Genomic DNA, 12,529 nt, shown 5'->3' with positions numbered 1-12,529 from the left:
GACATGGCTTTCTCTGTTCAGTGATATACTGCTGTTCTATTTCTTTATTCATTCTGTCATTTTCCTGTTTGTACACTGGAAAATGCTTTTTTTGATAAATCCATTTTAATGCATAGCTTTCTCCATGAGCCATTCGAGTGTGTACAAGAGGGGCAAGTTGCTTTAATCTCGCAATCAGAGGGCCTTGTTCTTCTCACAGTTTGTTCTTGATTAATGCAAAGTAATAATTGCAAACACTACAGCTTGCAGTGTTACAACACCACCAGTGATTGGCTGGCCTGCGTTTGACAAGCTGTTCTTAGGCACAAGAAAGAGGGATACCAAAATTGCCTTTCAAATTATTTATCTCACCAGAATTCCTAATTTTATTTTGATGCGATTAGAGCAATGGCATTTAGTAGTGCTGTTGCTAAAGAAACATTAACATTTATCATGCACAGTTTTTTGTGGTTTTTTTCTTTTTTTTTTTTCCCCAGGGCAAATACCTTTCTTGCCTTTTTTTTTTTTTTATGTTTATGTTTTTATTTGAAGCTGGAAAACTAAAATTCTCAAGCATGTTGAAACTTTTGTAAATGTATTACTTTATCAGTAGTGATAAAATATGGCCCTGAAGAATGCCAAGCACAGACATGGGGGGGTGGAAAGATTTCCTCCTTCTTAAAACTTTGCGTAGCTACAGGTTGGGCAGAGAAGAGATTCAGAGCAGTCCTATGGAGAAGGACTTGGGGGTGCTGGTCGATGAGAAAATGAACGTGAGCCGGCTTCAGTGTGCGCTTGCAGCCCAGAAAGCCAACCGCATCCTGGGCTGCATCAAAAGGAGCGTGACCAGCAGGTCGAAAGAGGTGATCCTGCCTCTTTACTCTGCTCTCGTGAAACCTCACTTGGCGTGTTGTGTGCAGTTCTGGTGTCCTCAACATAAAAAAGACATGGAACTGTTAGAACAAGTCCAGACGAGGGCCACGAGGATGATCAGGGGATTGGAGCACCTCCCGCATGGAGATCGGCTGAGAAAGTTGGGGCTGTTGAGCCTGGAGAAGAGAAGGCTGCGTGGAGACCTCATAGAAGCCTTCCAGTATCTGAAGGAGGCCTATAGGGATGCTGGGGAGGGACTCTTCATTAGGGACTGTCGTGTTAGGACAAGGGGTAATGTGTTAAAACTTAAAGAGGGGAAGTTTGGATATAAGGAGGAAATTCTTTCCTGTTAGGGTGGTGAGGCACTGGAATGAGTTGCCCAGGGAGGTTGTGAATGCTCCATCCCTGCCTGTGTTCAGGGACAGGGTGGACAAAGTCTTGGGTGATATGGTTTAGTGTGAGGTGGGTTAGAACTTGATGATCTTCAGGTCTTTTGCAACCCTCTTCTATGATTCTATAAGGTTTTGTAGGTTTGGGGATTTTTTTTTTTTGTTTGGTGATTTGATTTCTGTTTTTGGAGGTAGGGGGTGTGTTCTTTTGTTCCTCTTTTCCCTCAACTGCTCACTGCCAGACGGGCACAAACTTAAGGTATTCTGCCAGCCCACCTTGGACTTTTCCTGCTGAATTAATTTGTCCTTTAAGAACTTTAACACTTGCTAGAACAAAGAGAAAATGCTGTTGACTTAAGCTGGCTCTGGCAGACTTTCTTATGGGGTTTATGCCCATCATAATAGTTAATGTGAAGATATGTTGGATAGGGTGGGCTTCTTTTAAAGGAAAAAATAAGGAGTTGTTAGCTACAGCATGAATGAAGAGCTGAGTAATCACTGATAGTGTGGAGCTGTGTTACTAGCTCCCTATATGTGTGCTTTTAGCCTGCCATAAGTGAAAGATGACATATTCCTATTTCAAACAGACGCTTCATGTGAAAATTACCTTTGTGTGCCTGAGAAATGTCATGAGGCAACTGTTGCAGAGGGGGAGTGCTAGAAGTTCACGCCAGGCCTTAGAGCACACTAGTTTTCCCTCATAGATAAGACCTTAAGGTGACCACAAAATTCATGCTATTATTGTTACTATAAATATATTGCTATATTAAGCATATTTGGACCTGATCTTTCACTAATGTAGTTGAATTTTAACAGTAGTCAATACTGCATCAATTCCTTTCTGTTCTGGTTTCTTTAAGGATGCTTTTTTGATTCTCTTATGTGAATCAATGGCCTGTTTCTCAACTAAGACTGTGGCTTGCTCAACGTAGTGATGCAGTATCAAATCCGTTTTCAATGTGCACTTTTATAGAATCTCATTCAACCTTATGGATGGTTCTACATGCGTTTTCTTTCTTGCTAAAGAATTACTATGCCTCCTTACTTGCAAACTACTGAACACTTGGGAATCTTTCTCCTGAAATAAATTCACTGAAATTGAACTATTAATTCCGTTGAAAAGATAGGATTGAAATACTTTCATCTTATGAAATCAACATAATTATTGTGAGGATTGATAACACATACCTGTGGAACTGCTTCTACAAGACATTTAAATTATTTTGGTGTGTAGCAATCTTGTGACTATTTTTGTGTGTATATTGACATAGTGTCATTAACTTTGAGAGTCTTGTATTAATTGCACAAAGATGAAATAACAGGAAGATTTACTGCTGATGTTGTCATGACCAGGACCAAAGTGGTTGTGCTTGGGGTTTGGGTAGGTTTTGTTTGGGGCATTTGTGGCTTTTTAACTTTAGGGTTTGTTTTTAATTTGTTTGGGTTTTTATGGTATTTTCTTCTGTGCCTGTCCCTCCCTGACCCTGAATTTTATAAAACATGCTTGCTTTTTATTTCTCATCCTTTCTTTCTAGCGTCCTCTTTCTAAGTATGGCAAGGAAGGAAACTATGTATAGATTATCTAAATATATGCTAACCTACTGAATTCCTCTAAACTGAAAAAACAAGTGATCTAATAAATGTGTACTAACAAACTTGCATATGAAGGAAGAGATAGATCTTAAGGAAATGTTGTTAGTCTTGCTTTTCTTTAGCAAGTCAGCGAGTTGCACAGTATCCTCATGGAGCAAAAATCTGAGCCTAAATCATAGAACAGTTAGGGTTGGAAAGGACCTTAAGATCATCTAGTTCCACCCCTCCTGCCATGGGCAGGGGCACCTCCCACTAAACCATGTCACCCAAGGCTCTGTCCAACCTGGCCTTGAACACCACCAGGGATGGAGTAAATAAAATATATAAGACTCCAGTTAACAGCCACTTGACCAGGTGATGGTAGTGACTCTAAAACTGCAGAAAATTAAATGCTTGAAAATGTAAGAAAAAATTTATAGTGGCATATTTGAATTGTTTTCATGTAAATTATTCAAGTATCATGACAAACCATCAGCCCAAGAGTCAACTTTGTTTCTATCAGGTTGTGTTATGATAGAGTCGATCAAAGAACCTGCAAGAAAAGGTGATTCAGAGGACCTGGTTTATAATGTTAATAACAAAGACTCAGTCTTTCAGAATGACTGTAGTATATTTACATTCAGTAACTTCCTAAAATCTGAGAAAGGCACAAATATTGTGCTTAATTTTTAGAAAGATACATAGAAATAAAGAGTGCTTGTTGAGAAGAAGCTAGAAATGGCAGCTAAAGAGTTAAAACTTTGGAGGAGATGTGGGAGTTGTATTGGAATTAAAAATTATGAGCACAAAAACTTAAGAACGGAACACAAGCTGGCATGGGTAAATTATAGGGGTAGAAAAACAGGATGGGGAAATGTTATTAGAATCAAGGATGCATCTTTCAGAAAACTGAGTAATGAGAAATTTAAAATGGAACACAAGAAAACCTAGGAAAAGAAAAAAACCACAACCGAACACACCCACAAAAAAAACTCAAGCAAACAAAAACTAAGAAAATAAGCACCTAATTCCAACACCTTCAATATAAAAATGCAATTAGGCAAGCAAAAAGCTTATAACTTGTCAACAGCGTGAAAGCTGCTACTGAGCTCTTTTAAAGTATAAAAGGGGCAGAAAGTGTACAAGTCCTCTAGATGATTGCTATATAAAAGAAACACTTGGTGAGGATGCAGTATACAGCTGGTTCATCCTTGCGAATAAACAGATGGGCTCAGTATGGAGAAGCCTAGGAAGCATCTATGAGAAGACCCTCTGTGGACTTTAGTATGCAGACTTCATCTGGTGTCAAAGTGGCAGATGGAATTTAATGTATGTTAATATTAAGTGATATGCGCTGGGAAGATAAACCTGAATTTTATATACACATGATGGATTTTGCGATAACTATTACATTCAGGAGCTATTATAAATAATTCCACCAAAATGCTGCCTCTGTGCTTAGTAAACACCAGCAAATTGCATGTTAATAATTATAAAAAAAGAAATAAAAAAAAAAACCCAAACAAATCCAGAGACTCTATTTTCCCATTTCAGTTCAGCATGTAAGTCTTGTATACTGTGTCATGTTTCTTGTTTAAAATACCAAGAGAGTAAAATGTTAGTCAGTCTGCTTTTATCTATATGAGGCATGGAAGGGAAACTGCTTGAGAAGTATGCTACAGATCTACACAATATTTGGTGACATGCGGAAAAAGAAATAAATGGGGGTGTGTTGAAGTAAGCCTTTGGCTACTGAGCTGAAAACAAGAAAAAGTACTTTACACAATACCTGAAGGAGGCTCTGCTGCTCTTCCTGTGAAGTCTCAACTTTGCAAGAGGTCAAAAGCCACTGGAACAACTGCTGGGGAACTTGATGTCTATAAATGTTTTGAATAATTTAATGCAGTTTTGGGTGGGGAAAAATATTTTTGTTTTTTGGTTGGGTTTTTTGGGGGGCAGGGGGCAGGTGGAGTGGAATTTGTGGTTTTGTTGTGATTTTTTTGGTGGGGTTTAGTTCCCACAATTTCAAGTATTCTTACTTTTTACTAGCTATATTATACTGCAGCTGTTTTTTCTCCCAACAAGGCAAATCTAACAATAGCCACCCTTGTGTTTGCCTGCAATACAACTTACACATGTTCAAGCTCTTTTTTACCATTCTCAAATGCCAGCACTTCAGCTATGACAGTAGCAAGGAGAGCTGTTTTACTTGGTTTTTAGGTAGGCTGGATCTGTCTTTCTATAGCCAAGTTTATATTACTAACTTAATTCAAAGCTATCTCACACATATCTGCACTATGCTGAGGAACTGCCTCATACAGACCTATGAAGAAGATGGATCTAAATGTGGTACTAGATTACTTTGTAATCCAAACATGATTTAATTAGGGATTATTTTCACAAATACAATTAAATGTCTTGACTGACATATAATTTCTCTTCTGGGTAAAATTTTCATTTTATTCCCGAGTAGTGACACTATCCTAAACACTGGGCAATCCAAGTAGGAAATATTGTTTTTAGTTGTCCATATCTGCTATGTATATGGATATCTGTAGTTTAGTATTTCCTTATATGATTAATGTTTATTTTCTATTAATTAAATATTAGCTGGTGTGAGTTTACTATTAAGACTTGCTAGCATATTGTAAAATTTTTGTGCTGGGCAATATTTTAATAAACGTTCCTATATATGCCATAGATATATATAAATATTATTCTTTGATAAATCATCCTGTTAACCATGCTGTTTTGTAATTTTGAATAATTAAGATTTATTATAATCTTTACTCTGTGTTTTGTAGTACACACTGAAATTAATTCTTTATATTCAAGAAGCGGAAGCAAGGTTTGCTAAAGATTTTCTATCATTTTTTTGTTATTGTCTTTTGTGGGCATAGGGAAGTTATTATTAACAGTGACAAATAATCTTGAAGCTAATGTAAATGTCCAGGAATCTACTAAGAATTTTCACTTTACATTTTCATTATATTGTATTATGGTTAGGTAAAGGCTTTATCTGGTGACAAAAAAATCTAATTCATTTACAGGGAACATTATCAACATTCATGAGAATGAATGCAGCATCCCATGAAAACAAACATATTTCAGTGAAATTAGAGCCATTAAATACTTAGACTAGGTTAGCTTTTCTGTACTTGGTTGTTTCTGTGTTATGTTTCAGTCTTTTTAACTGTGTATTCTACTTCCAACTATTGTGAGTTTTTTCCCTTTTTCCCTCCCTACTCTGCTGGACATCAAGGTGCAAACAGTGTTGAACCAGAAGATGAGTCTTTGTAGTGTTTTTTTTAAAGTTAGAATTAAGTCAGTCCCTGTCTTAAGATGGAAAAAAAAAAATGTATCTATTGTTTCAGCCTCAGGATGGAGGGGTTGTAGGTTCTATCAGTGACTGAGATTTACTGATTAATATTGTAATATAATCTGATTGGGCATTTTTTTCAGCATAAACGTAATAAAATTGTCTAGCTGAAGTTTAAGATAATTAGGGCTAGGAAAAGTGGCAACAGAACAACTTTTATATGTTTACTTGTTATGTAGGTTAAAGCATTTGCTTTATATGTGCTTTGGTTTTATTCTGAAGGGTCCATCTTGCTGGGATGATGTGCTGATGCCCAACAGAATAAGAGGTGTTTGCCAGTCCCAAAGGTGCAACGGAAATGTAGCGGTAAGATTTTTTCATATTTCCCCAAGTATTGTGGCACTTACAAGAATAAGTATTTGTAGGAATTCTAACCATGTTAGAATTGCAGAAGTAGATGTAAACTGACATGTATGGTACACTTCTGAAGAGCTGTTCAGCATCAGATAACATCTTAAATGTTTAGCAAAAGGGAGCAACTTGGTCAGTTGCTACTTGGAATGAAGGAGAAAATCGTTTTATATCATCCGTTTCACTGAAGTAGAACTCTTACCTATTCAAGTATGAATAGGTTAAATGCAGAATGTAATACTTAAACATTTATGTCAATACTTATAACTATTGTAGAAATTTGAAGCTTTCAGGGCACTGATAATATACGCATCTTCTCGCATATCAAATCTTTTAAATCTGATTTTTCAGGCTTTGCCCACTGAAGTAGATTCTTCTCACCAGTTATTTTACAACCTGTTCTTCCACATGCTTATCACTGTTTCCTTTGCTTCTTGAAGTGACATCAATAAAAACCCTGAGTAAGAAGTGGCATAGACACTTCAAATTCTTAAGGAACATTTTTCAAAGCATTATTTCAGTAAACTTTGATCTGTTAATGCATTAGATATTCTTTAATACTGAAGAGGTCTTAGAGATATTTCCTTCTCAGGAAAAAGCCTAATTTGAAGTGGTTGTTCTTGATGTAGCTTTTAGAGGTAAACACAAAACTTTGTATGTATGAAAGGATTCTGTTCATCAAATATTTGCAGACTGGGGTGACATGAGTGCCTTTTCACAGGCACTCATCTGATCTGGTGCAGTCTTCTCTTTGTCTTCCCAGCAAGACAGTTGTGAAGTAGCACATCCATGCAGGTTCATAGGTGTCTCCTGCTTAGCCACAGATGGTGTCAAGATTTTTTTTTATCTAGGTTTAGGTACCAAACAGTTGTTTTAACAGCATGTGATTTATAGTTGTCTCTGTGCATGGCTAAAAAACTGAAGTCTTGCAGTTTTCAGGCTTCTGTTTCTCAGTGTGCTCCATGTAGCTCAACCACTCTTGAAAGTGGCAGGTAGTAGACACACATGTGCTATTCTGTCAGCAATACTCTGCTAGGTATGTAAAAGAAAGCACCGCTTTGCCTCAGGGCAGATTGGCTGTATCTGCCTGTTACACTTCAGGAACTACTCTACTTGTAAGAGTTGATTTGCCTGATCAACTTTTGTTACCTGTTTGTTGTCACTGTGCTACTACCATCACTGGGGAGAAGTCCCTCCTGTTTTTTTTTAAAGACAGAGGAAACTTAAGATAATAAAGCATGCTTTTGGCAAGGACAGGAGTCTCCTTGACAGGTGTCGTGGTTTAACCCACAGCCAGACAGCTTGTTACCCACTCCCCCCCTTCTTGCCCTCCCCCTAGTCCTAGGGGAACGGAGAGGAGAATCAAAAAGAAATGCAACTCCCACGGGTTGAGATAAGAACAGTTTAGTAACTAAGGTATAACACAAATCACTACTGCTACCACCAATAATAGTAATGATAAAGGAAATAACAAGGGAAGAGCATACAACACCCCATCACCAGGTGACTGATAACTTGCCCCCCCCAGCCCGATCAAGCACCAACCCATACCTCCTCCAACCCTGCAGTCCACCCAGTCCTTCTGGCTAACTCCCCGTTACATCCTGGGCATGACGTGCTGTGGTATGGAATACCTCTTTGGTCAGTTTGGGTCAGGTGTCCTGTCTCTGCTTCCTCCCGGCTCCCCTCCTCCCTGGCAGAGCATGAGGCCCACAAAGTCCTTGGCCAAACCAAAACATCATTGTTTTTCAGCTCTGTTCCCAGCTGAAAGTCAAAACACAGCACTGCACCAGCTACCAAGAAAGAGAAAAATGACTGCTGCTGCTAAACCCAGGCCATTATCCACCCCTTATTCCATACCATTCACGTCATGTTCAGATCCCACATTTTCAATATACCATCACTCTTATCTAAGTGCACTCTCAGCGTAGTGCATGGACCAGTCCCTATAAAGCTGCTGAGTCCATCTGGTCCATGATGCCACGCTCCATCTCTTGTAAGTCTTTCAGAGCAGGAGAGGCTGTGTGCAGTGTTCACACACATGAATAACCTGGGCAGTAGTGTCCATTGTTAGGTCCACCCCTTGATCATGAGTCCATCTCGATGTTGCATCTCTGCTCTGTTGGCCTTAAGGGTCATGGGCCCACCAGGTTCAAAATAATTCATTGTCCTTCCATCTCCAATGTTTCCAAAGCACTGGAGGGGCCCAGTGGACTAGATACTTGCCCATACTGTCCCACACGCCCTGCCACTCATGGCTGTCCAGCCTTGGGGAAAACCTCTTGGTCCTCCCATATTGGTGTCTAACCCCAGACAAGACCCAAACCCGACTCTGCTTAAATTTTGGGATCAGACACAATGGTGGTGGGTAAAACACACTCTGTATGTGTGCCAACATGGTGAACACCATCACAATCAGCAGGCAGGTCCCAAGGGTACCCAAAGGCCATTCAAAACCTTCAGAACTCTCAAACGATGCTGCTGTACTTGTCACTGGGGCTGGTGTAGCTGCTGTGCTTGCCGGCTCTCCCACCACCAGCTTCTCTTTTCCTGAGTCCAGATCTTCCTCCTCTGCCTTGCTGGGAAATGCTGCGGGGTCTCCTGCATCCTCCTGGGGCTCGGCGGGCGGCTTCCGGGGAATGCCCTTATGCACAAAAGCACATAATCAAGATTCTCAGTCTTGTCACCCCCTGGGACTCCCAGAACATATCTGAATACTTACAGTGGGTTTGTTTTTTTTTTGGTGTGATGTGGGTGGGGTTTTTTTTTGCTTGTGATTTTGGGGTTTGGTGTTGTGTTTTTTGTTTGTTTTTTGATTGTTTTTTTTCCTTCATTCAATCTCTGTGAAAAAACAATGCCATTTGGCAACCCTGGCTCCTGAACTACAACACATTCCCTCACAGAATCGTTGGTTGGTTGGTTTTGTGTTTTCCCCCTGAAAACCAGAAAATGGAGTGACTTATCCTGGCTTTGTGGAGGAGAGGAGGGGAACCCAAAAAACACTGACCATAAAAATGTAATCTTAACTATCTAATGCCGTGGCAAACAAGTGATACCGAGTCAACTAAGTCCTATGCCTCCAGTTGCTGTCAGTGCCTCTGGGAATTTATATACTAAACAGAACCAAGGATCAGTAAGGCATCACTGAACAAAATTCAGAAGACAACCTGTTTTAGGCATATGTTAGCTGAGGTTAATTAGTAAGTGATTTACAAACTGCTCTTTATGTCATGAAGAGATTGCATCTGTATGTCTGAGGTCCATCTTGTGCTGTATCTGAATGTTATCAGAAAGTTTGATGTAGACAGAGGGAGATGAAATCTAGTTCTGTAGATGAAAAGCCATTTTTTCCCTCCTACAGAAATATAGTTGTAATTTCAGTGTCACAAAATTCTGAAGCACTGAAACATCATTTTATTGGCCTCTTTTTTAATTATTGCTTAAGTTTTAAAAGGATAGAATTCTTTGAAGGAGGAAACTTAACTCTCCATTTTTTGTCAGCCAGCATATTTTTTTACTAGAAACATTCCCAAATAGCTGCATAACCAAAGAGCAAAGTTTACTGCTATGTTGAACAAGCTCCTATTCTTTTCCCCTAAAAAGAGAGAAATGAACTTGTTCTCTTTGCACTAAAGGAGAACTAGATTTGTAAAGGGGATCCATTGGAGTATTTGAAGTAATTAATCAAAGTTTTCCCTTTTTGTTTCCTATCTGTAAGACTTTCAAATAATGTTAGAACAGTTTTATAGAATTACTTTGTCCAAATCAGTGACTAAATCGTCATAGTGAGATCATAATACATTTTCCAAGATAAAAAGAAAAAGGTTTGCAAATGTCAGTAATGCAGAATTCAATGTCCATTCAATTAATTGTGAAAGGATAATTTATTTCTGTGTATAAAAATGCTATTACATTTTCTTTCTCTTCATAAGCTCATGCTATTCAAAAGTCATCAAGAGCCACAGAAATAATACAGCTGTTTCATAGGCAGGCAGAGGCAGAGCTGTAACACCACTGTAAACCACAGAAGTAGTGACTTCATGGGAATGAGCTTCACATCAGTCTCACACTCAAGTGAACATACATGACTTTCTGAAACACAGTGTCATGTCTCCAATGCAAAATATAGGGTAAATTGTTTTGAACTTCATAAACCTCAGGTGTCCCTCAGGGATCGGTGTTCGGACCGGTCTTGTTCAACATCGTTGTTGCTGACATGGACAGTGGGATTGAGGGTGCCCACAGCAAGTCCGCTGATGACACCAAGCTGTGTGGTTCGGTTGATACGCTGGAGGGAAGGAATGCCATCCAGAGGGACCTTGACACGCTTGTGAGGTGGGTTGATGCCAACCTCATGAAGTTTAACCATGACAAGTGCAAGGTCCTACACCTGGGTTTGGAGCAATCCCAGGCACAGCTACAGGCTGGGCAGAGAAGAGATTCAGAGTAGCCCTATGGAGAAGGACTTTGGGGTGCTGGTTGACGAGAAAATGAACATGAGACAGCTTCAGTGTGCACTTGCAGCCCAGAAAGCCAACTGTATCCTGGGCTGCATCAAAAGGAGTGTGACCAGCACAGCAAAGGAGGTGATCCTGCCCCTCTACTCTGCTCTTGGGAGACCTCACCTGGAGTATTGTGTGCAGTTCTGGTGTCCTCAACATAAAAAGGAGATGAAACTGTTGGAACAAGTCCAGAGGAGGGCCATGAGGATGATCAGGGGACTGGAGCACATCCTGTATGAAGATAGGCTGAGAAAGTTGGGGTTGTTGAGCCTGGAGAAGAGAAGGCTGCGTGGAGACCTCATAGAAGCCTTCCAGTATCTGAAGGAGGCCTATAGGGATGCTGGAGAGGGACTCTTCATTAGGGACTGTAGTGATAGGACAAGGAGCAACAGTTTAAAACTTTAGCAGGATAAGTTTTGATTGGGTATAAGGAAGAAATTCTTTCCTGTTAGGGTGGTGAGGCGCTGGAATGAGTTGCCCAGGGGTGTTGTGAATGCTCCATCCCTGGCAGTGTCCAGGGACAGGGTGGACAAAGCCTTGGGTGATATGGTTTAGTGTGAGGTGTCCCTGCCTATGGCAGGGGGGTTGGAACTTGATGATCTTAAGGTTCTTTCCAACTCTAACTATTCTACGATCCTATGAAGCTGTGGAATGTTCTTCAGATTCTCACTTGGTGTGCAAAAGGAGTTGTAGACATTAAAACCTAAGAAACAGTAATGGAAGGGTTAAACAGGGTTATAAGTCAGGTATGGCTTAAGCCATTGTGAATAAGGAAAAATTAAAACCATTTTAATGAAAATAAAAATGTACTTCTATCCCAGGTTATGTCTCACTACTGTTACCTTGATTTATTTATTCCTGATTAAGACTGCCTCAACTGTCTATCATTATAACTGCATAGCATTTTTCTCTTCTTCAGTCCTGAAAAGATGATAGTTTTCAGCAAAGCGTTTCTAAAAGAAGCAACAGAACTTCTATGATCTTATAGCTCACCTCTAAGTTTAAGGTTTCCTTAAATATCAGTATACCCTTCTGAGTAAGCGCTATAGCAATCTCTTGTGTCCACAGCAAAGATTTTTTCCTGTGCAGTCACTTAGCTTAAAAACACATATGATTAGTATGTGGTCGTCGTACAGGGTTTTAAGGAGTTGGATTCCACTATAAATTAGCCTCACTGTTCACTCTTCCAGTGTATGTTTGAGGGTAAAGTGTTTGCAAAAGGAAGCACGTTATGTTGCGTGTTTTGAGTGGGTTATTTATTTATCTTTTCCTGCTATTTTTCCACATTCCTCCTGTGATTTGAATCTTGCAATTTTATTATACTGAAAGTTTTGCACATGTCATGTTTCCTTCTCCTGCGTGTTTGCCATCATTAGGTTTAGCACTGAGGGCAGGGCAGCAATATTATGTAAGCTTTTCATACCCAGTCTGTTCCACAGGGAGTCTGTGCTCATCTAGAATAGGCTGAACTAAGCAATCAAGGG

At 39.7% G+C, this 12,529-nt stretch overlaps 1 protein-coding gene across 3 annotated transcripts in view; it reads left to right on the top strand.

Moving 5' to 3' along the window:
* PRKN (parkin RBR E3 ubiquitin protein ligase) overlaps positions 1–12,529 on the top strand; it is a 722,549-nt gene that overhangs the window by 329,053 nt on the left and 380,967 nt on the right. For all 3 annotated transcript variants that reach the window (XM_061378740.1, XM_061378739.1, XM_061378741.1), the window contains exon 5: positions 6,415–6,498. In XM_061378740.1, the coding sequence (XP_061234724.1) occupies positions 6,415–6,498 (84 nt within the window). The remainder of the gene's footprint in view (positions 1–6,414; positions 6,499–12,529) is intronic.

This window comes from Neopsephotus bourkii, unplaced genomic scaffold (genome assembly GCF_033783945.1).
Source record: "Neopsephotus bourkii isolate Nb327-2 ecotype Australia unplaced genomic scaffold, CSIRO-AGI_Nbou_v1 NB_1767, whole genome shotgun sequence".
Taxonomy (NCBI): Eukaryota; Metazoa; Chordata; class Aves; order Psittaciformes; family Psittacidae; genus Neopsephotus; species Neopsephotus bourkii.
The sequence above is the reverse complement of the archived record's forward strand: the minus strand, read 5'-3'. Positions and strand labels throughout refer to the sequence as shown.